Source organism: Lampris incognitus, chromosome 7 (genome assembly GCF_029633865.1).
Source record: "Lampris incognitus isolate fLamInc1 chromosome 7, fLamInc1.hap2, whole genome shotgun sequence".
In the NCBI taxonomy this organism is placed as follows: Eukaryota; Metazoa; Chordata; class Actinopteri; order Lampriformes; family Lampridae; genus Lampris; species Lampris incognitus.
This window is the reverse complement of record NC_079217.1, coordinates 66,190,981-66,215,483: the sequence shown is the minus strand read 5'-3', so window position 1 is coordinate 66,215,483 and position 24,503 is coordinate 66,190,981. Positions and strand designations below refer to the sequence as shown.

The 24,503-nt window shown below is 46.3% G+C and overlaps 1 protein-coding gene across 1 annotated transcript in view; it reads left to right on the top strand.

Moving 5' to 3' along the window:
- The window catches only part of LOC130115357 (S-arrestin-like), a 37,418-nt gene that overhangs the window by 6,361 nt on the left and 6,554 nt on the right, over positions 1-24,503 (top strand). The window contains exons 2-14 of the mRNA XM_056282977.1: positions 3,891-3,963; positions 6,344-6,404; positions 11,845-11,889; positions 14,247-14,446; positions 15,049-15,108; positions 15,377-15,444; positions 16,732-16,867; positions 18,739-18,823; positions 19,398-19,470; positions 21,775-21,912; positions 22,487-22,564; positions 22,885-22,899; positions 22,998-23,050. Coding sequence (XP_056138952.1) covers positions 3,916-3,963; positions 6,344-6,404; positions 11,845-11,889; positions 14,247-14,446; positions 15,049-15,108; positions 15,377-15,444; positions 16,732-16,867; positions 18,739-18,823; positions 19,398-19,470; positions 21,775-21,912; positions 22,487-22,564; positions 22,885-22,899; positions 22,998-23,050 — 1,060 coding nt within the window. The 5' untranslated portion in view covers positions 3,891-3,915. The remainder of the gene's footprint in view (positions 1-3,890; positions 3,964-6,343; positions 6,405-11,844; positions 11,890-14,246; positions 14,447-15,048; positions 15,109-15,376; positions 15,445-16,731; positions 16,868-18,738; positions 18,824-19,397; positions 19,471-21,774; positions 21,913-22,486; positions 22,565-22,884; positions 22,900-22,997; positions 23,051-24,503) is intronic.

The following is a 24,503-nucleotide window of genomic DNA, read 5'->3' as shown; positions in this document are numbered from 1 at the left end:
ACTAGTTCACATAGAGCTGATACGTAATCCAGACTAGTTCACATAGAGCTGATATGTAATCCAGACTAGTTCACATAGAGCTGATATGTAATCCAGACTAGTTCCCATAGAGTTGATATGTAATCCAGACTAGTTCACATCGAGTTGATATGTAATCCAGACTAGTTCACATAGAGTTGATACGTAATCCAGACTAGTTCACATAGAGCTGATATGTAATCCAGACTAGTTCACAGAGTTGATACGTAATCCAGACTAGTTCACATAGAGCTGATATGTAATCCAGACTAGTTCACATAGAGCTGATATGTAATCCAGACTAGTTCACATAGATCTGATATGTAATCCAGATTAGTTCACATAGAGTTGATATGTAATCCAGTTATGTAATCCAGACTAGTTCACATAGATCTGATATGTAATCCAGACTAGTACACATAGAGTTGATATGTAATCCAGACTAGTTCACATAGAGCTGATATGTAATCCAGACTAGTTCACATTGAGTTGATATGTAATCCAGACTAGTTCACATGGAGTTGATATATAATCCAGACTAGTTCACATAGAGTTGATATGTAATCCAGACTAGTTCACATAGAGTTGATATGTAATCCAGACTAGTTCACATAGAGCTGATATGTAATCCAGACTAGTTCACATGGAGTTGATATATAATCCAGACTAGTTCACATAGAGTTGATATGTAATCCAGACTAGTTCACATAGAGCTGATACGTAATCCAGACTAGTTCACATAGAACTGATACGTAATCCAGACTAGTTCACATAGAGCTGATACGTAATCCAGACTAGTACACATAGAGTTGATATGTAATCCAGACTAGTTCACATAGAGTTGATATATAATCCAGACTAGTTCACATAGAGCTGATATGTAATCCAGACTAGTTCACATGGAGTTGATATATAATCCAGACTAGTTCACATAGAGTTGATATGTAATCCAGACTAGTTCACATAGAGTTGATATGTAATCCAGACTAGTTCACATAGAGCTGATATGTAATCCAGACTAGTTCACATGGAGTTGATATATAATCCAGACTAGTTCACATAGAGTTGATATGTAATCCAGACTAGTTCACATAGAGTTGATATGTAATCCAGACTAGTTCACATAGAGCTGATATGTAATCCAGACTAGTTCACATGGAGTTGATATATAATCCAGACTAGTTCACATAGAGTTGATATGTAATCCAGACTAGTTCACATAGAGCTGATACGTAATCCAGACTAGTTCACATAGAACTGATACGTAATCCAGACTAGTTCACATAGAGCTGATACGTAATCCAGACTAGTACACATAGAGTTGATATGTAATCCAGACTAGTTCACATAGAGTTGATATGTAATCCAGACTAGTTCACATAGATCTGATATGTAATCCAGACTAGTACACATAGAGTTGATATGTAATCCAGACTAGTTCACATAGAGTTGATATGTAATCCAGACTAGTTCACATAGAGTTGATATGTAATCCAGACTAGTTCACATAGAGCTGATATGTAATCCAGACTAGTACACATAGAGTTGATATGTAATCCAGACTAGTTCACATAGAGCTGATATGTAATCCAGACTAGTTCACATAGAGTTGATACGTAATCCAGACTAGTTCACATAGAGTTAATACGTACTCCAGACTAGTTCACATAGAGTTTATATGTAATCCAGAGTAGTTCACATAGAACTGATACGTAATCCAGACTAGTTCACATAGAGTTGATATGTACTCAAGACTAGTTCACATAGAGTTGATATGTAATCCAGACTAGTTCACATAGAGTTGATATGTAATCCAGACTAGTTCACATAGAGTTGATACGTAATCCAGACTAGTTCATATAGAGTTGATATGTAATCCAGACTAGTTCACATAGAAACTGATATGTAATCCAGACTAGTTCACATACAGTTGATACGTAATCCAGACTAGTTCATATAGAGTTGATAAATTATCCAGACTAGTTCACATAGAAACTGATATGTAATCCAGACTAGTTCACATAGAGCTGATATGTAATGCAGACTAGTTCACAGTGAGTTTAGAAGACAGGTCAAAGGTCACCATCACTCAGGTGATGTTACTAAGAAACCCCAGCACATAAATGTGATGCTGACCAGAGTCCAGCTAGTCCGGTGACGTGGTCTGGATGGTTCTGCAGAGTGCTGAGGATTACATTCTGTGTGTGTGTGTGTGTGTGTCAGGTGGATTCAGGTAGATTATAAATGCAGCTTTGCCAAGCTGCAAAGGTGCACTCTGCTATAGACCACCACATCCAGAGCAACTCCAGGTCTGTCAACCTGTCTGTATTTCTGCCTGTCTGTCTGTGTGTCTTCCTGCCTACCTATCTGTCTGTCTGTCTGTCTGTCTTCCTGACTGTCTGTGTGTCTGCCTATCTGTCGGTCTGTCTGTCTGTCTGTGTCTGTCTGTATATATGTCTGCCTGTCTGTGTGTCTGTCTGTCTGTGTCTGTCTGCCTACCTGTCTGTCTGTCTGATGGCTGCATGTCTGCCTGTCTGTGTGTCTGTCTGTCTGATGGCTGCATGTCTGCCTGTCTGTGTGTCTGTCTGTCTGATGGCTGCATGTCTGTCTGTCTGTGTCTGTCTGCCTACCTGTCTGTATGTGTGTCTGTCTGTCTGATGGCTGCATGTCTGTCTGTCTGTGTCTGTCTGCCTACCTGTCTGTCTGTGTGTCTGTCTGTCTGATGGCTGCATGTCTGTCTGTGTGTCTGTCTGTCTGTGTGTCTGTCTGCCTACCTGTCTGTCTGTGTGCCTGCCTGTCTGTCTGTGTGCCTACCTGTCTGTCTGTGTGCCTGCCTGTCTGTCTGTGTGTCTGTCTGTCTGTGTGTCTGTCTGCCTACCTGTCTGTCTGTGTGTCTGTCTGTCTGTGTGTCTGTCTGCCTACCTGTCTGTCTGTGTGTCTGTCTGTCTGTGTGTCTGTCTGTCTGATGGCTGCATGTCTGCCTGTGTGTGTGTGTGTGTGTGTGTGTGTGTGTGTGTGTGTGTGTGTGTGTGTGTGTGTGTGTGTGTGTGTGTGTCAGGTGAGTTTCTGGCAGGTTGTGCCCCTGCTTGCCGTCTTGTGGTTGTGTGTGTGTCTGTTGTGTTGTGCTGTGCTGCTAGGGTGAAGGTTGGGGTCAGGACCAAGGCGTCAGCACTGCAGGCTGACGTGCCTGCCAAGCTTTGTAGGACTGTTCAGCAGGCCGCCTCTCCCAGGACAACATTCACCTTCTCATACTGAACTGTGTCACACGGTGAAACCCGCCGAGGACGTGGTGTTGTATTAAGAGACAGGGGTTGAGTCCAGTAAGGTGGTGTTGGTAAGTCGTGCTTCACCAGCCCACGGGTGGAGTTGAAGTGCAGGGAGGACGGTGGACTGGCATCTGTTTGGTTTGGATGCTTTTCTATACAGATGCTTTAAGAGCAGCAGTGAGAAATGCAGAGTAGTTCACTTCTGGTTCAGACTTCGTCAACAGAACCCTGTTCAGGTGGCTCTGGCTGCTTCTTCCTCCAGCCCTTCGGGTGGCAAGTGGACTGGGTTTACATCCAGAACCTCTCTAGTCTACTGACCTCCCACAGCGTACGCCTCACATCCACCCATACATTCATACGCTGACGGTGGAGGCTGCCATGCAAGGTGCCAACCTGCTCGTCAGGAGCAGTCAAAGGTTCAGTGTCTTGCTCAAGGACACCTCGGCAGGAGCCAGGCACCGAACCAGCGACCTTCTGATTACTAGATGACCCGTTCTACCTGCTGAGCCATGCCCCCCTGACTCCTGCATTACTGTGAATGAGTTAGAGGAACTGTGATAAGGTGATGTGATGTTTATGTCGCGTGTTCTATGCTGCCCCCTGTAGGCGTCCACATTAACACGAATCCACCATGACCAGCAAACACGTGGTGTTCAAGAAGACGTCCCGCAACAAGGCGGTAAGTCCAACATCAGCAGCTGAGGCACAGCATGGAAATATGACTCCTGTCCCCTCAGTCTGCACACCCCGCTGCTTTTACTTTTATCTTACTGACTGCTGTCTCACTGACTGCTGTCTCACTGACTGGTACCTTACTGACTGCTGTCTCACTGACTGGTCCCTTACTGACTGCTGTCTCACTGACTGCTGTCTCACTGACTGGTCCCTTACTGACTGCTGTCTCACTGACTGGTCCCTTACTGACTGCTGTCTCACTGACTGGTACCTTACTGACTGCTGTCTCACTGACTGCTGTCTCACTGACTGGTACCTTACTGACTGCTGTCTCACTGACTGGTACCTTACTGACTGCTGTCTCACTGACTGCTGTCTCACTGACTGGTACCTTACTGACTGCTGTCTCACTGACTGCTGTCTCACTGACTGGTACCTTACTGACTGCTGTCTCACTGACTGCTGTCTCGCTGACTGGTACCTTACTGACTGCTGTCTCACTGACTGCTGTCTCACTGACTAGTACCTTACTGACTGCTGTCTCACTAACTGTTGTCTCACTGACTGGTACCTTACTGACTGCTGTCTTACTGACTGTTGTCTCACTGACTGTTGTGTTACTGTTGTCTCACTGACTGGTACCTTACTGACTGGTACCTTACTGACTGGTGTCTTACTGACTTGTCTTACTGTTGTCTCACTGACTGGTACCTTACTGACTGCTGTTTTACTGACTGTTGTCTTACTGTTGTCTCGCTGACTGGTACCTTACTGACTGGTGTCTAACTGACTGTTTTCTTACTGTTGTCTCGCTGACTGGTACCTTACTGACTGCTGTCTCACTGAGTGTTGTCTTACTGTTGTCTCGCTGACTGGTACCTTACTGACTGGTGTCTCACTGACTGGTACCTTACTGACTGCTGTCTAACTGACTGGTGTCTCACTGACTGGTACCTTACTGACTGGTACCTTACTGACTGGTGTCTAACTGACTGGTGTCTAACTGACTAGTACCTTACTGACTGGTACCTTACTGGCTGGTGTCTCACTATCCGGTACCTTACTGACTGGTACCTTACTGACTGGTGTCTAACTGACTGGTGTCTAACTGACTAGTACCTTACTGACTGGTACCTTACTGACTGGTGTCTAACTGACTGTTTTCTTACTGTTGTCTCGCTGACTGGTACCTTACTGACTGCTGTCTCACTGAGTGTTGTCTTACTGTTGTCTCGCTGACTGGTACCTTACTGACTGGTGTCTCACTGACTGGTACCTTACTGACTGCTGTCTGACTGACTGGTGTCTCACTGACTTGGTACCTTACTGACTGGTACCTTACTGACTGGTGTCTAACTGACTGGTGTCTAACTGACTAGTACCTTACTGACTGGTACCTTACTGACTGCTGTCTAACTGACTGGTGTCTCACTGACTGGTACCTTACTGACTGGTACCTTACTGACTGGTGTCTAACTGACTGGTGTCTAACTGACTAGTACCTTACTGACTAGTACCTTACTGACTGGTACCTTACTGGCTGGTGTCTCACTATCCGGTACCTTACTGACTGGTACGTTACTGACTGGTGTCTAACTGACTGTTGTCTTACTGTTGTCTCGCTGACTGGTACCTTACTGACTGGTACCTTACTGACTGTTGTCTTACTGACTGTTGTCTAACTGACTGGTGTCTAACTGACTAGTACCTTACTGACTGGTGTCTAACTGACTAGTACCTTACTGACTGGTACCTTACTGACTGGTGTCTGGTGTAGAAAGGGGACTCGGTATCCAGATGCAGAGTCTCAGATCCAGAGGAGATTCTAACCAACGTTTCCTGTCGCGCCATGGAGCCGGTGGTCTTCATGTCTACATGGAGTCCAGTTCAGACAGGTGGACTGCCGGTCTTCACAGCTGTCCCCCTCCAAACACACAAGCCTTTAAACACTGCGTGGACCTGATACACATGAAGTCCGGTCAGGTTTACTGGCCGAGCATCATCACTTCATGCGACCCGCAGCTTTAGTGTGAGCTACACGTGACCCGTCACATGTAGTCCCTATGACCAAATCCCCCGTAGACTCAAACACGTGAAGACTGGGTCTGAGGAACATACAGCAGCCTGCTCCACAGACGAGCACCTCGGACCCTTTCACTACTTAAACATGTGATGTGTCTGCACAGAAGCACTACGAGCTAAACCCATCCGTCCATGATCCAAGCCGCTTATCCGAATTGGGGTCGCGGGATGCTGGAGCCTAGATTAAAAGATATAAAAGATATTGTTAGAGATGAAAGTCAGCAGGCGACTTCAGACCTGACTGGCTCGCTTGCGGTCTGGGTTAAGACTGAACAGCGGTTCCTGTCTGCATTGTGTTTCAGGTCACTGTCTACATGGCCAAGCGGGACTTTGTGGACCACTGTGACTTCGTGGAGCCAGTAGGTGAGTTCAGATGAAAAACAAAAACAACTAGAAGATGGCAGTCAGTAGAGTGGCAGATCCCTGCCAGGCGTATCCCCCCTTCTCCGGTGCTCGGACCTGGTGACAAACCACCCCTTTTTCCACCTACCGGGAGAAGGGACCCTGATTAAAAGATCAGCTGTGGTTCACCGTCCTGGTTTTCATGACATAAAACTAATGTAGGCGACTTTCATTCATTCTCTACTACTACTACTACTTCCGGCTGCTCCCATTAGGGGGCGCCACATCAGATTATCTGGTTCCATCTCTTCCTGTCTTCTGCATCTTCCTCTGTGACACCAGCCACCTGCATGTCCTCCCTCACCACATCCATAAACCTCCTCTTTGGCCTTCCTCTTCTCCTCTTCCCTGGCAGCTCCATATTCAGCATCCTTCTCCCAGTATACCCAGCATCTCTCCTCCACACATGTCCACACCATCTCAATCTTGTCTCTCTTGCTTTGTCTCCAAACCGTCCAACCTGAGCTGTCCCTCTAATATACTCCTTCCTAATCCTGTCCTTCTTCATCACTCCCAATAAAAATCTTATCATCTTCATCTCTTGCCACCTCCAGCTCCACCTCCTGTCTTTTCATCTGTGCCACTGTCTCCAAACCATACAACATAGCTGGTCTCACTACCATCTTGTAAACCTTCCCTTTAACTCTTGCTGGTACCCTTCTGTCACACATCACTCCTCACACTCTTCTCCACCCACTCCACCCTACCTGCACTCTCTTCTTCACCTCTCTACTGCACTCCCTGATACTTTGGACAGTTGACCCCAAGTATTTAAACTCATCCACCTTTGTCACCTCCACTCCTTGCATCCTCACCATTCCACTGTCCTCCCTCTCGTTCAGGCGAATATATTCCATCTTGCCCCTACTGACTTTCATTCCTCTTCTCTCCAGTGCATACCTCCACCTCTCCAGGCTCTCCTCAACCTGCTCCCTACTCTTACCACAGATCAGAATGTCATCCACGGACATCATAGTCCATGGAGACTCCTGTCTGATCTCGTCCATCAACCTGTCCATCACCATTGCAAACAAGAAAGGGCTCAGAGCCGATCCTTGATGTAATCCCACCTCCACCTTGAACCCATCTGTCATTCCAACTGCACATCTCACCACTGTCACACTTCCCTCATACATATCCTGCACCACTCCTATATACTTCTCTGCTACTCCCGACTTCCTCATACAATACCACACCTCCTCTCTCGGCACCCTGTCATATGCTTTCTCTAAATCCACAAAGACCCAATGTAACTCCTTCTGACCTCCTCTATACTTCTCCATCAACATTCTCAAAGCAAACATCACATCTGTGGTGCTCTTTCATGGCATGAAACCATACTGCTGCTCGCTGATCATCACCTCTCCTCCTCTTAACCTAGCTTCTATTACTCTTTCCCATATCTTCATGCTGTGGCTGATCAATTTTATACCTCTGTAGTTGCTACAGTTCTGCACATCACCCTTATTCTTGAAAATCGGTACCAGTATGCTTCTTCTCCACTCCTCAGGCCTCCTCTCACTTTCCAAGATTGTGTTAAATAATCTAGTTAAAACCCCCACTGCCATCTCTCCTAAACACCTCCATGCCTCCACAGGCATGTCATCTGGACCAACTGCCTTTCCACTCTTCATCCTCTTCATAGCTGCCCTCACTTCCTCCTTGCTAATCCACCGCACTTCCTGATTCACTATCCCAACATCATCCAACCTTCTCTTGCTCTCGTTTATTCTCTCATTTAATTTGCTTCCTCAAGTTGATAGAAAGTCTCTGGTTAACCTGAAATTTGCAAAACTAAATTTTACTTGATTGCAGACCCTTTTTATGTGGGTTTTGAAGACACGGTTTGAATCTATGTGTACTCCTAAGTATTTGTATTCTGAGACAATTTGTAGTTTTTCTCCCTGGATGAGAATATCTTGGCACTACAATAATGCTGTTGCCTTTTGAGAAAACAGCCAAGCTGTTCTCAACACATTCAACTGCAGACAACATTGGTTAAGCCAGGATGTGACCTTCAGCATAACATCTGTTAACTTGATTGCTACCTCTTCTGTAGTTTTACCATGAGAAAAAATAACTATCATCAGCATACATTAAGATGTCACATTTTCCACACACAGAAGGTGGATCATTAATGTGCATGCTGAATAGGATTGGACCCAGTGTGGAGCCCTGTGGGACACCAGTTGATCGATCTAGAGAATTATTATTGATTTTGACAAGCTGGGAGAGAGATGAGAGGTAGGATCTGGTAAGATTGGCAAACTCTTTGGAAAGATTGAAACTGAGTAGTTTATGCAGTAGGATGTTATGATTAACGGTATCGGGTGCTTTCCATAGTTAAGGGAACACGGCCCCTACAGCCTTGCCTTTGTCCATCGACGGCTTAACTTTTTCTATGAAATAGCATGTACCTGTTTCCGTTGAGTAATTAGCCCTGAATCCAAATTGCATTGGGTGCAGTGGAAAGGAGCCGTTGTTGAGATGGTCAGTGACTTGTTTGGTGACTAGTTTTTTGAATGCCTTTGATACTATGGGTGAAATACTGATGGGCTTGTAGTTAGTGGTCAGATGAGGGTCACCGCCTTTGAATATAGGGGTTACAACCACAGATTTCCATGAGTTGGGAAACCTCACTTGACCCAATGAGGTATTGATGATATGCATTAGTGGGTTAGCTATTGAGGAGTTGATCTCTTTCAGCATGAGTGTGTCCATACCATAGATATCCTTAGCCCTTGAAGACTTGAGAGATGTGATTACTTTTGGGCTATGGTAGTCACTGACTCAGCAAAGTATTTATTGAGGGCCTGTAGGCCCTGGGCTCTGTAGGATTGTGTCATTGACCTTCAATTCAGTTGGCTTTGTTATGATGTTGTTTTGACCGGTTAATTTTTTAGTCTAGCTCCATGTAGCTTTTGAGTTACCATTCAACGATTGTGATGAAGAAGTCCGCCTCTGCTTTTCTCAGTTCTCTTGTTACCTTGTTTCTTAGCATTGTGAATGTATGCCTATCAAGGGACATCTTTGATTTTGTGGCTTTTTTCAAGGCCTTGTCTTGCTCCTTCGTTAATTTTTGGGCATTATTGTTCACCCAGAAGAGAGTCTGTTTCTTATTTTTGCGTTTCATCTTAACCGAGAATTCATGATTATAGATTGTAATGTTTCTGTCAAGTTTTGACGAGTTACTGCTGAATCATTTTCAAGAAGTAGATCATCTCAGTTTATGGTTGTTTTGAAGTCATCTTGCTTGTTTATTGGGATGCCAAAGAGTTCCTTATTTCCATGAGTAGTATGAGTAGTGAACCTCCTGCATGTTAATTTTCTTGATATGAGCACCGTATTATGGTCTGACAGCCAGTTATCATGTTGTGTAATTTTGTGATCCTTTCGGGTCCATTGCTAAATATTAGGTCAATCTGGGTACTGGTGCTGTTTGTTATTCTTGCTGGAACTTTAAGCATTTGAGTTAAATTAAAACTATCAGTAGTTTTCTTGAGCTTTTCCTTTAAGGATTTGTCTTCCCAAGTTTAAGTCATCTATTACAATGACCTCTTTCTTGAAATCACATTGACTTAACATCTTCTTGAGTTCATGTTTGAAGAGGGTGGTTGATAAAAGATTGAGTATCACCTCAGATGTCCTATATAGGACATCTGAGGTGGTAAAATTATGTTTAGGCCTATACATCCAAATCAGTTGACTCTTGCCATTGAATCTCATTACAATGAATGCCGTTCTTTACATACGCCATAACCCCGCCCCCTTTATGTCTGGTCAGTCTTTCCTGAAAGTGTTATAACCCGGGAGTTGTACAACAGCAGATGGGGAATTATCATGAAGCCAAGTTTCTGATAAACAGGAAATCTAAGTTGGACTCTAATAACATGAATTATCTGATCACTTTTGGATTTTAAACTGGCACCTAAATATACAAAGCAACAGTATTTGTTCACATATATTTATATACGAAGCAACATTATTTCCTAGCAGCTTCTTAGCTGCCCTCATGGCTTGCTCATTTTTACAAATGAAGCGAATGGCATACTTGTATCTTGTATTAGTGAGCTTCTTGTGTTCAGGCTCAGGCCCTTGTCTGGGTCTGCCTGCTGTAGCCCCTGATTTAAAGGCTTCACAGGCTTCTTCATGATACCCAGCTACATACTTGTTCCAACAGGCCTGATGTTATGTGTCTTATTTTTATACTTGTAGTAGGGCTTACTACCTTCATACAGAGCACTAACAACATCATCATACATGCAGCAGAGACAATCAAATATGGACCTGAAGGTTTGATTTAAACAAAGGAGTTGAATCAAGTGCAACTGGACTTGGTATATATCCGTGAAGACGTTTCGCCTCTCATCCAAGAGGCTTCCTCAGTTGGTGCCTTTCTGACTAGACCAAGCTAGTCTGACTGGCTGGTGATGAGACTCAGAATTTATCCTCTAGGAGTCGTTGTCAGAGCTATTCAATAGCTATCAATAGCGCAATTCAATAGCATATCAATAGCTCAATTCAATAGCATATCAATAGCTCTGATAACGACTCCTAGAGGATAAATTCTGAGTCTCATCACCAGCCAGTCAGACTAGCTTGGTCTAGTCAGAAAGGCACGAACTGAGGAAGCCTCTTGGATGAGAGGCGAAACGTCTTCACGGATATATATCAAGTCCAGTTGCACTTGATTCAACTCCTTTGGATAACCATGACCTGGATGAATGAGAACATTGACAGACATTCGATTTAAACATTTTACAAGAAGATGCTTCTGAATGCTTCTTCTCACCTGTTAGCTACAAGTTTATCCAGGAGAAGGCCCATCCAAATCTGTACAGACGCCTGCCCGTAGGAGATATTATTTGAAATGGCTTTGCAAACTACTGCTATTACCTCCCCACCCAGTAACTCGGGTGACTGTGTTTCCTGTCATATAACAATAACAGACATTTACTAAGATATTGTGATATAGTGATATAGTGTGATATAGTGTTATTCTGGTGAACTCTGAGCATGAACCCCATCTCAGCCCTGATTCATAATGACACTGTAACACACATTTAAACCGGACCAGTATAGCCACAACCCACTACTGTTGGCTGCTGGGACCTTACCAGTATAACCAGACGAATACGATAGAGTCTGATAAAATCCTGTCCTGAGCGTGACATATCAGATATCACACCAAAATAACAAAAACAGCTGGACCGAATTAAAGACAGTCTCACATTCTACCTGTCTCACCGTCAATCCCTTTTTTGCAATTGTCTCCCTGTCTGTCTCCTTGTCTGTCTGTCTTTCTTTCTGATTCTCTTTCTCTGTTGCTGATGTGTTTGTCTGCCTGTTTCTCTTGGTCTCTCTCTCTTTGTCCATTTCTGTCTGTCTGTCTTTCTCTCAGATGGGGTTTTGTTGATCGACCCTGGGCAGCTGAAAGGAAAGCGAGGTCAGTGTGACACACAGGTCCACCTCATAGATAACATGTGCTCATCACAGGGTTAATTAACATCAGAAGACCCCTGGTCCAGATCACATTTGTGGATTCACATTGCGATACTGTGCTGACCAGCTTAGCGGTGTCCTCCACCATGTCTTCCAGACGTCGCTTGATTGTAACCAAATCCCTGCTATCTGGGAACTGTGATACCTGTCCCAAAGAACACCAATCCTAGGCAACTTAATGATTTTAGACCAGTCGCGCTGACATCATTAATAAGGAAAATCCTTGAGAAAATTATTTAAAACCCTGTTTTGTTAACTGTGGATGGAAAACTTGATCCATTGCAATTTGCTCACCAGGCAGGGAGAGGTGTGGAGGATGCGAAGCTTTTTATACGTAGTAACCTCTATAAGCACTTGGAAAAGCCGCAAGCCCATGCCAGGCTTTTGTTTACTGACTTTTCATCGGCATTCAATATGATGCAGCCGCATCTTTTAATAGCTAGGTTGTTATGTGATTTTAATTTGCCTCACTGGCTTGTGTTATGGATATTGGATTTTTAACTGACAGAGCAGAGGGTGTTTCCCATGGCTGTCTCCCCAGACTCCGTAGCTGTATCCACAGGCTCACCACAAGGATGTCTCCTTTCACCCTTACTTTTTATTATGTACACTGGTGGATGCAGGTGCACTCAGGAGGGCAGCTATTTGGTCACATTTTCTGACGACACTGCATTGCTGACCCTCCTCCGAGGTTCAGACTCGGTCCATGGGAATGCACTCACTGATTTTATTTCTTGGTGTGATAACAACTTCTTGGACTTAAGTGTTTCTACAACCAAGGAACTGATTATTGTGTTTAGACGTAACAGGGATGCAGCTGAAGAGAGCATCACACATAATGAAAGTGTGGACATGCTTACATCATACTAATATTTGGGTACTATTATCAGTAAATTTGATGTGAACATGGAGGCTGTTGTGAAACGGCGGCAACAGAGAATTCACCTTCTGCGTAAACTAAATTCATTTCCTGTCAGTCCTGTCATCCTCTGTTGCTTTTATCAGTCTTTTATTGAGAGTCTTCTAAGGTTTTCTTTTACCTGCTGGTTTCCCAGCCTGACCAGCATTGTTAAAATCTGTTCTAAGCCCCCCGGAGTGAAACAAAGACATCTGAATTCTTTTCTCAACCAACAAATCCTCCAGAAAGCAGCAAGTATTTTGGCTTCTTCTGGACAAGTTCTAGCCAGTGCATTTCCTCTGGTGCCATCAAGGCGTCGTCATGTTTTACTTGCTGGTAAAACTACCCGGTATTCTAAATCATTCATTCCCTCTTCAATTCGACTACTAAAAGTTTTTGTTGTTTTTTTTTAAATTATTATTATCTGATCATTTTATTGTGTTTACCAAGTTTATCTTTTTGTGTTTATCAGGTTTATCTTGCCTATTTAGCTCCCTGCAGTGTTATTATTTATTGTTTGCATTATTTGTTTGTCTGCATGCTGCTGTGTTTTGGGAACAAAAAGCTGCTCCAAACAAAATGCCCCTAATCTACTCCTGTATTGTCACAACGTGTGTCTGGTGTGTGGTGTGTGTCTGTGTGAGAGTCTATAAACGGCCAAACTAAAGCACTTGGGGCCTCGATTCTTTTTGGAGGTTATTGGGGATGATCAGGGGCACCTATAAAAAATAGCAGAACATTAAAATTATGCATAATTAATTATGCATAAATATGCAAAATATGCATTTTTCTAAAAATGGCTCAAAACCACTTTTCTCGGCATTTCAGGTGATTCTGAGCATCTCTGATTTTTTTCACCTATAAAATTTTTTTTTCTGGGACTTAAATGTTTTGGCATTATGCAAAATAAATGCATTTTTGCAAAAATGCACTTATGATCCTCATTTTTTTTGGAGGTGGTAGGTATTGTTCCAGAGAGGACCAGACAAATAGTAGAAATTAAAATAATTATAATAATTATGCATAATTATGCAAAATATGCATTTTCTAAAAATGGCTAAAAACCACTTTCCTCGGCATTTCAGATGATTCTGAGCATTTGGGGGGAGGGAGTTGGAGTGGGGGGGGGGTTTAGGGTCAGGGGGAAGGCGGTTAGCTGGCAGGATGAAGAGGAGGGAGATTTAGACGGGTGGATAACCAAACCGCTACATTGTAGCGGGGTTCATCTAGTGGGATTATAAAGTCGTTTTTGTTGTATTGTATTGTATTGTATTGTATTGTATTGTATTGTATTGTATTGTATTGTGTTGTGTTGTGTTGTGTTGCGTTGTGTTGTGTTGTGTTGTGTTGTATTGTATTGTACTGCTGCTGTTTTCTGAGACTCAGCCTTTGTTGTGCACTAGTGTATGTGATGCTGTCCTGCACGTTCCGGTATGGCAGACAGGATATGGACGTGATGGGCATGGTGTTCAGGAGAGACCTGTTCCTGGTGACACGGCAGGTTTACCCAGAACTGCAGGACAAAAGCAGACTGACCCACACCAGAGCCCAGGAGAAACTTCTCCACAAGCTGGGACCAAATGCCATCCCTTTCTTCTTCGAGGTAAAGATACACCGGACCACTGACCACCAGTATCCTGTCAATACTCTGCAAGTACAGAGACACAGACTATGTCCACAGACAGGTGTCTGTCCAGAGGTGGGAAGCTGGGTGTGGGTATGTGTTCTGGTCACTGCACTAGCGCCTCCTCTGGTTGGTCGGGGCACCTGTTCAGGGGGGAGGGGGAACTGGGGGGAATAGGTGGTCCTCCCACGTGCTACGTCCCCCTGGTGAAACTCCTCACTGTCAGGTGAAAAGAAGCAGCTGGAGACTCCACATGTATGGGAGGAGGCATGTGGTAGTCTGCAGCCCTCCCCGGATCAGCAGAGGGGGTGGAGCAGCGACCGGGATGGCTCGAAAGAGTGGGGTAATTGGCCGGATACAACTGGGGAGAAAAAAGGGGGAACCCCCCCCCCAAGAAAGGGGGAGGACATGCAGGCGGTTGGCTTGACAGACGACGATGCAGAGGACAGGAAGAAATGGGAATGGATGATCCACTGTGGCGAGCCCTAACGGGAGTAACTATAAGTGATAGTAGTAGAGGTAGTGGATCATCTTCCATTATATGGAAGATTTAAGTTTATCTGTCTTTGTTTTTCGTCCAGTTTCCAGACAATCTGCCATGTTCAGTGTCTCTGCAGCCTGGGCCCTCGGACGTAGGAAAGGTATGTCTGTCTGTCTGTCTCGGTCTTTCCCTGCCTGTGTTGCGGTTTGGGGGTTGGTCTGACTGTATTCATTTGTAGTGATGGATGGATGGAGTGACAAGTTCAGCGGGGGTCTATTCTTCATATTGACTGGTGCCATCCCCCAGGACCCTCCTTACCTCAGTAATCCAGGAAATGTAGTCCTTTAGTAACATGTGAGAACAGGTCAACTGGAGGTGTTTGCTTCTCAGTAGAAATGTCTCATCTGACTCTTCTGGTCCGCCAACAGAAATGTGCCGTCGAGTTTGAAGTGAAGGCTTTCTGTGCCGAGAACCAAGACGACAAGATTGAGAAACAGTAAGAATAGATTTACTCTGCCTGCCATAACCGCACATCTACTATTACAACATGCGTCTCTATAGTTGGGCTTCCATCCAAATGTATCATACATTCTCAGAAAACCAGCAAAAGAAAATGCGAATTTTATGCACGTTTCCATCCACTACTGTTATGCAAATATTAGGAGTCGGTTTATCGAGGTAAGCAGTAGGTGGCGCTAATTCTCCAGCCAGGTGCCATTATACCACTGCAGAGGGAGAGGGGACAACAAGATGACGTAATTGAAAGAGCGCCAGTCAAATCTTAAACGAAGGAAAACTTGATGGGAAGCTTGGTGATGAAGAGCACACTGGACAATGGAAATGGAGAGCGTTGAACAACTAATATGATGTGCCCTTGGAAGAGTTTGGCATTTGTTTGTCATCTCATCTCATCAGCTGCTCCTCCAGGGTAGGGCACTCCACATGTCCCCCTCCCCAGCAACACCCTCCACCTCCTCCTGGGGGATCCCAAGGCGTTCTGAGGCCAGACTGGACACCCATGTACATGTAGACTAGGCATCCATTTCAATCCTGAAATCTTTATTATTATTGTTAAAATTCAGTAAAATTTGCTATACATACGGATGGAAACCCGACTATTGGCATGGATGTGTCATGAAAAGTACTGTCAAAGTGTTTCAATACAGTGACAGTCTAACATGTCTGTGAATGTTCTCATTCATCCAGGTCATGGTTATCCGAAGGAGTTGAATCAAGTGCAGGCGAAACGTCTTCACGGATATATACCAAGTCCCGGTGCACTTGATTCAACTCCTTTGGAGTGACCGTCTAAGTACAAAATATATATTTCTCCCTGCAGGACAGTCTAAGTTTAGAATATATATGTCTCCCTGCAGGACAGTCTAAGTATAAAATATATATGTCTCCCTGCAGGACAGTCTAAGTATAAAATATATATTTCTCCCTGCAGGACAGTCTAAGTATAAAATATATATGTCTCCCTGCAGGACAGTGTAAGTTTAAAATATATATGTCTCCCTGCAGGACAGTCTAAGTATGAAATATATATGTCTCCCTGCAGGACAGTGTAAGTTTAAAATATATATGTCTCCCTGCAGGACAGTCTAAGTATGAAATATATATGTCTCCCTGCAGGACAGTGTAAGTATAGAATATATATGTCTCCCTGCAGGACAGTCTAAGTATGAAATAGATATGTCTCCCTGCAGGACAGTGTAGGTATATAATATATATGTCTCCCTGCAGGACAGTGTAAGTATAAAATGTATACGTCTCTCTGCAGGACTTCCGTTCGTCTCTCCATCCGTAAGATCCAGTTTGCTTCGGAGGACATGAAACTGGTTCCCACAGCAGAGACCACCTTTGACTTCCTCATGTCGGAGAAACCGCTTCGTCTCAAGCTCAGCCTGCAGAAGGAGGTCTGACGTCACACTCTCTGGTGCATTCAACAGAAAAGATCACAAACATGCAAACCATCAGTCGTCAGTTTAATGACGACGACGTCTGAAAGGACTCAGTGCTGTGAAAAGTCAGTCAGTTTGAGAACACGGTCGAGAGAAGCTGCGGTAAATTCTAATTTGCGTCATGGAAACGTCATGGAAACGTGAGTAAAGCAGCATTATGTCTCTTCAGGATCGACAGACGACATGTAAACAGAAGTTCTCGGCAGGTTGACCCAGGGGTTGTAGAAATGCAGCAGCTTGTCTCCGCATGCTAACGCGCCCCCTCCGCTGGGTGGCTCGCCTATCGGGCTGCTAATGAGCGTGTCATCAGCATACTGGATGATAGGACACGTTCAGCATCAGCGACTTGAGGAGGATGAGCAGCAAACGAGACCTGTAGAGGTTGTTGGGGGGGGGCGGGGTAGTGGCTCGTGCAGTATTTAAATGTAGTCCGACTTTAACGGTACAACGAGTAGGATCTGTCGGTTGTGGTTTGTAAACACATCATTAAAAGTCACCCCCCCCAAGCGCAACGTCACCAGAAGGACACGCCCCCTGACCGCAGTTACCAGAACACATCCCAGTGTACAGGCCAACTCCGCGTCGCTCTTCATCCCCATCCTCTTCCTCGGTGCTTCATCCCCATCCTCTCCCTCGGTGCTTCGTCCCCATCCTCTCCCTCGGTGCTTCGTCCCCATCCTCTCCCCTCGGTGCTTCGTCCCCATCCTCTCCCCTCGGTGCTTCATCCCCATCCTCTCCCTCAGTGCTTCATCCCCATCCTCTCCCTCGGTGCTTCATCCCCATCCTCTCCCTCAGTGCTTCATCCCCATCCTCTCCCTCAGTGCTTCATCCCCATCCTCTCCCTCAGTGCTTCATCCCCATCCTCTCCCTCAGTGCTTCGTCCCCATCCTCTCCCTCAGTGCTTCATCCCCATCCTCTCCCTCAGTGCTTCGTCCCCATCCTCTCCCTCAGTGCTTCATCCCCATCCTCTCCCTCAGTGCTTCATCCCCATCCTCTCCCTCGGTGCTTCATCCCCATCCTCTCCCTCAGTGCTTCATCCCCATCCTCTCCCTCGGTGCTTCATCCCCATCCTCTCCCTCAGTGCTCGCCAGCGGGTGAAAGCCAAGCCCAGATTCTCTCTCGTTTTCAGCTCTGTGTCCGCCATTGTCGTGACTTCCTGTTGGGTGCGTGTAGGGATCTCGATCTGGTGCCTGGTCGCTACGTTTTGTAGAGTATCGCAGCCCAAAGGTTAACGCCCAGAAACGTCCCGTACGCAGCCACACAGGCAGAGGACAGACAGGGTCTCTGCAGTCTAGTGGCTCACAAGTGGTGACTGAGAGGGAAGGAAAATCCTGCTCGTTCTACCTTTAACATCACATGTAATGTTAAACACACCTGTTCGATGGCGGCTCTAAGAGTAGTCTCTTCTGGTCATGGAAATTCAGCCACAAGTCCTGGAGAAGTCCTGGAGACGCCATTAGAAATCAGTGAGTGAGTCTGACTCATTTTGAATGGAACTCAGACAACCATCCCCAGTATCTACACAGGACGGGGTAAGTCAGACAGAAACGATCTGCAGGATTTTGATGGCAGACAGAGAAGAAGTGACGTGTACACGGATCTGACAGACACGTTAGACGGGATTATAATTAAAACCAGGGAAGAAGCAACGGCAGGAAAACAAGGGACAATCACCAAAATACCTAATGATCATATTACATTTGAGTTTTTATGATTTTAATTTATACCTCTCTCCCTCCCTCTCTCCCTCTCCCTCTCCCTCCCTCTCTCCCTCTCCCCCTCTCTCTCCCTGTCTCTCTCCCCCCCCCCCCTCTCTCTGTGTCCAGACGTATTACCACGGTGAACCGATCAAAGCCAGTGTGGAGATCACCAACTCCTCCAGCAGAAACATTAAAGACATCAGTGTCTCCGGTGAGACTAGCTTCCTGTTTTCTACACCTACACCCAGGGAACCTGGCGGCCATGTTGGCTCCACTCTCCTCTGTGGTTGCTAAGCGACAGGCTCCTCTTTGGAATGTTGTCCATGTCACCATGGTGACATTATGGACGACTATTGTTCCATACTTGTAGAAAAGACACAGTTTATCCACAGCTCTGTTCTGATGTTCACTGGTTTAATCTGTCACTTTATAAATCCACCCATGCCTGTCTGCCTGTCTGTCTGCCTGTCTGTCTGTCTGCCTGTCTGTCTGTCTGTCTGCCTGTCTGCCTGTCTGTCTGTCTGCCTGTCTGTCTGCCTGCCTGTCTGCCTGTCTGTCTGTCTGTCTGTCTGTCTGTCTGTCTGTCTGTCTGTCTGTCTGTCTGCCCGTCTGTCTGTCTGTCTGCCCGTCTGTCTGTCTGTCTGTCTGTCTGCCTGTCTGCCTTTATATCTGCCTATGTGCCTGCCTGTCTGTCTGTCTGCCTGTCTGTCTGTCTGTCTGTCTGTCTGTCTGTCTGTCTGTCTGTCTGTCTGTCTGTCTGTCTGTCTGTCTGTGTGTTTTCTCAGTTGAACAGGTGACCAATGTGGTTTTATATGCAAATGACAAGTATGTCAAGTCAGTCGCCAAAGAAGACACCAGGTATGTCACATTCACTGTCTCTGTCTGTCTCTCTGTCTGTCGCTCGCTCTGTCTGTCTTTCTATCATTCGCTGTCTCTGTCTGTCTCTCTGTGTCTTTCTATCATTCGCTGTCTCTGTCTGTCTTTCTATCATTCACTGTCTCTGTCTGTCTGTCTGTCTGTCTGTCTGTCTGTCTGTCTGTCTGTCTGTCTGTCTGTATCATTCAGGTTTCTGTCTGTCTCTCTAACGGTTAGTCCAGACAGGAGTGTGATGGTGGTGGAAAATAATGAGCTGCGTCATCACACAGTTGTTCATACTGACATGAACTCCTGGCTCTGTGTCAGTGAATAAAGGCTGTAGCTGTTATGAAGCTTCATCCAGGTGTTATAAATGTGTCATAAGTGAGGCATGATGGACATCTTAAACCATCAGAGGGTTTTTGACATCACAGGTAGAGGTGCATGGAAACCAGAGTATTCGTCTGCTCCTGGACGTTTAGCAGATGATCTCACGGTGTCGTGGAGGTGTACCTGCTGCCCCGCCGGGGGCAGGAGTGGGGGACCCAAACACACGACTCAGAGGCAGACTGGGCTAGAACCATGTTTTAATAAAACGAACGAACTTACAGACAACGGGACCAGACGCCACACACGGCAGGGAGGGCTGGAAACAGGACGTGGTGCCTCCGGCGACCACGAGTCCATATGTGTGTCTCTGTGTGTCTCTGTGTGGGACGGTCCGACGAGGAGCCAGGGCAACCAGGGGGAATATATATATATATATATATATATATATATATATATATATATACACGTAGGGAAGCCAATCAGGGAGCTTGAGCACAGGTGCGCAGGACAGGGCAGGAACAGAACAGCCAATCAGAGAAAGGGATACAGGTGAGTGAAGCAGGGGCAATCAGGTAAATGGGGCAATCAGGGGCAATCAGGGTTACTCAGACAAACGGTTGGTTGGCAGTGATGGCTGATGATAAAAGACACGTGGTATTATACAATACAGGACAAGACAAGACAAGACATGGTGTCATCCAATAGGAGGACACCTCCCTGAGACCCTTGCTTGTCTTAATATCTGTCCACCGCCGCTAGACGTAGGACATCGTTTACATCCACACTCCGCCCGAGAGCTGCGCTGAATACCGACGCAGCTCCCCGTGCAGGAGTTAGCTGGCGTCTTGGGTTTTCAGCATGTCTGTACTGCGTCTCTCTACAGGTCTCACAGAAACGGACATGTCTTTGGTCCTGTTGATGACCGTGTCTTCGTCTGGTAACCCATCAAACATGACCTGCGACCCGTTTAGGAAAGCCTCCTTCGCAATCTGTCCATCGGACGATGGCTTGCCGTGTTCAGCCCTGCACTGCACGACTTCGTAGCGGCCCTCTGTAGCTCGGCTGTGGTGGCACATGAGCTTGTCAACACGCCGCTTTGATGTGGGTGTGGGTGTGGGTGTGGGTGTGGGTGTGTACGGTGTCTGTCATGGTGTGGGGGTGGGATGGGGGGCAGTGTCGGTAACTGTGGGTGTCTGGGGGCTTGTTTGAAAGGTCTACTCCTGCAGGGAAGAAGCTGTTCTTGTTATGCAAGGTTCTGGTTTTCGTAGACCGTAGCCTCTTGCCAGAGGGGCGTGTTTTGAAGAGACCGTGGCCTGGGTGGGAAGGGTCCACCGTGGTCTCTCCTGCTCGCCTCAGGGTTCTTGAGGCGTACTGGTCCCGCAGGGCAGTCACCCTCTCAGCAGAGTGAACGATACGCTGCGGTCTGCCCTTGTCCTCGGCACTGCCAGCAGCGTACCAGGTAGTGATGGAGGAGGTGAGGGTGGACTCAATGAGGGTGGAGGTGAGCAGGAAGTACAACCTCTGCTGGTGAGGGAGCTGATGTTCAGCTCCCACTTGGGGTCCTGGGTGGTGACGGTGCCCAGGAAGCGGAAGGATTCCACAGTGTCGAGTGGGGAGCCACACGGGGTGATGGGGACAGGTGGGGCTGAGTACTTCCTGAAGTCCACAACCGCCTCCACCGTCTTTAGAGCGCTGAGCTCCAGGTTGTTGTGGTGGCGGCAGGACAGCAGATAGTCATTTCAAAGAGCAGCCATGACTGTGACTGCGTATTTGAGAGTAAAGAGCAAGATATCGCTTAGTTAGAGGTAGAAGGTCTGTTGAGGGACGTTATTCCTGAAACAGTGCTGCTAGCAGCACTGTTTCAGGAATAACGTCCCTCAACAAGGTGTCTCCCTGAACGGAGAACAGAGACGCCATGGGTCCTGCTGCAGTCTTAGACCAGTGTGGTGTGTGGTGTGGTGTTTGTGTGGTCCCCAGCGACACGGTGCTGTCTGGGACCAGCCTGAAGAAGGAATACACTCTGTACCCTCTGCTCGCCCACAACACGGACCGCAGAGGCCTCGCGCTGGATGGCAAACTCAAGCACGAGGACACAAACCTGGCTTCCTCTAGCGTGTAAGACAACAACACAACAACCAAACAACCAAACAACCATCAAAAAGATAACAAAACAACATAGTGGCAACACAACAAGACAAAATGAAAGGAACAACACGAGACCAAAACAACACAACAACAACAGGACAGCGCGTGGAACACGGCCACAGATTATAGTTCTAGACACACTAGTTCACAGCTTAGCTCTGTACTACGGTACTACGGTACTACTGTAGTCCCAGTAGTACAACTGTACTACTGTACAATAGTACACAGCTAAAGTGTATCAGGCCCTCAAGTCATTACACACTACAGGAACTACTGCCCACACACCCCACCACGACACAGCTCATGTTTTAATTCACACTCATAACTTTGCTCTGTTTCTCTGTCTTCATCCCCTGGTCTTCATCCCCTGTTCTTCATCCCCTGTTCTTCATCCCCTGTTCTTCCTCCCTGTTCTTCCTCCCCTGTTCTTCATCCCCTGGTCTTCATCCCCTGTTCTTCATCCCCTGTTCTTCATCCCCTGTTCTTCATCCCCTGTTCTTCATCCCCTGTTCTTCCTCCGTCTCTCTTCCTCCTCCTCCTGCAGGGTGAAGGAGGAGGTGCTTAAGGAGGTGCAGGGCATCCTGGTGTCCTACCGGGTGGTTGTGAAAATGATGGCGTCCGGGTGAGTCGGTCGAACATCACTCTGTGACATCATCAGGAGGAGGGGTTATTTCCAACCAGTCACAGCTGCTGGCTCATTTTAGGAGCGTGGGTGTGAAAGGGAATCCCCAACATTCCAACTGCCTTCCAGAAGGCGTGTTAATGTGTTGATCTGTTTGATTCTGTTTTGGTGCTTGAATTAGATGACAGGGAGCAACGGTTCTGTCATAACCTCTCTCTCTCTCTCTCTCTCTCTCTCTCCTTCTCCCTCTCTCTCTCTCTCTCTCTCTCTCTCTCTCTCTCTCTCTCTCTCTCTCTCTCTCTCTCTCCTTCCACCAACAGGACGGTTGGGTCCAGGTATGTGTCATCACAGTCTCTCTGAAAACTAGAATACAGATCATACTTCTCAGTGCCAACATGTTCTTATCTTTTCTCCATGTTTGTGTGTGTTTCAGCGAGGTCTCTCTGGAGGTCCCTTTCAAACTCATGAATCCAAGACCTGAACCAGGTAAGTCCTCTCTCCACCTCATGACCTCTGTGTCTACATGATCCAAAGCCTGAAACAAGTTCAACCATGTTAGATAGAGGAGTGACAGACAGATAGAATGATGATGGAGAAGTGACGGAGCAGTTTTTGGCCTTTGTTTCTGTCGGGTGATGGAGGTGAAGCTGATGAAGGTAAACCAACCGGCAGCCAGCCCTTTTCCCGGCTGCTTTAAGACCCGGCTGTTAATCAGCTTGTTCAACTGCTGCTGACAGCAGCAGTTCAACTGTGATGCAACCGGATTAGATCTGTCTGTGGAAAACATACACTCACTGGCCACTTTATTAGGTACACCTTGCTAGTACCGGGTTGGACCCCCTTTTGCCTTCAGAACTGCCTTAATCCTTCGTGGCATAGATTCAACAAGGTACTGGAAACATTCCTCAGAGAGTTTGGTCCATACTGACATGATAGCATCACGCAGTTGCTGCAGATTTGTTGGCTGCACATCCATGATGCGAATCTCCCGGTCCACCACATCCCAAAGGTGCTCTATTGGATTGAGATCTGGTGACTGTGGAGGCCATTTGAGTACAGTGAACTCATTGTCATGTTCAAGAAACCAGTCTGAGATGATTCGAGCTTTATGACATGGCGCGTTATCCTGCTGGAAGTAGCCATCAGAAGAAGGGAACACTGTGGTCATAAAGGGATGGACATGGTCAGCAACAATACTCAGGTAGGCTGTGGCGTTGACACAATGCTCAATTGGTACTAAGGGGCCCAAAGTGTGCCAAGAAAATATCCCCCACACCATTACACCACCACCAGCAGCCTGAACCGTTGATACAAGGCAGGATGGATCCATGCTTTCATGTTGTTGATGCCAAATTCTGACCCTACCATCCGAATGTCGCAGCAGAAATCGAGACTCATCAGACCAGGCAACGTTTTTCCAATCTTCTATTGTCCAATTTTGGTGAGCCTGTGCAAATTGTAGCCTCAGTTTCCTGTTCTTAGCTGACAGGAGTGGCACCCGGTGTGGTCTTCTGCTGCTGTAGCCCTGGCCATTCTCCTCTGACCTCTGGCATCAACAAGGCATTTTCGCCCACAGAACTGCCGCTCACTGGATATTTTCTCTTTTTCGGACCATTCTCTGTAAACCCTAGAGATGGTTGTGCGTGAAAATCCCAGTAGATCAGCAGTTTCTGAAATACTCAGACCAGCCCGTCTGGCACCAACAACCATGCCACGTGCAAAGTCACTTAAATCACCTTTCTTCCCCATTCTGATGCTCGGTTTGAACTGCAGCAGATCGTCTTGACCATGTCTACATGCCTAAATGCATTGAGTTGCTGCCATGTGATTGGCTGATTAGAAATTTGCGTTAACGAGCAGTTGGACAGGTGTGCCTAATAAAGTGGCCGGTGAGTGTAATCTGTCTGTCTGTGGAAAACATAATCTCATTAAATGACAC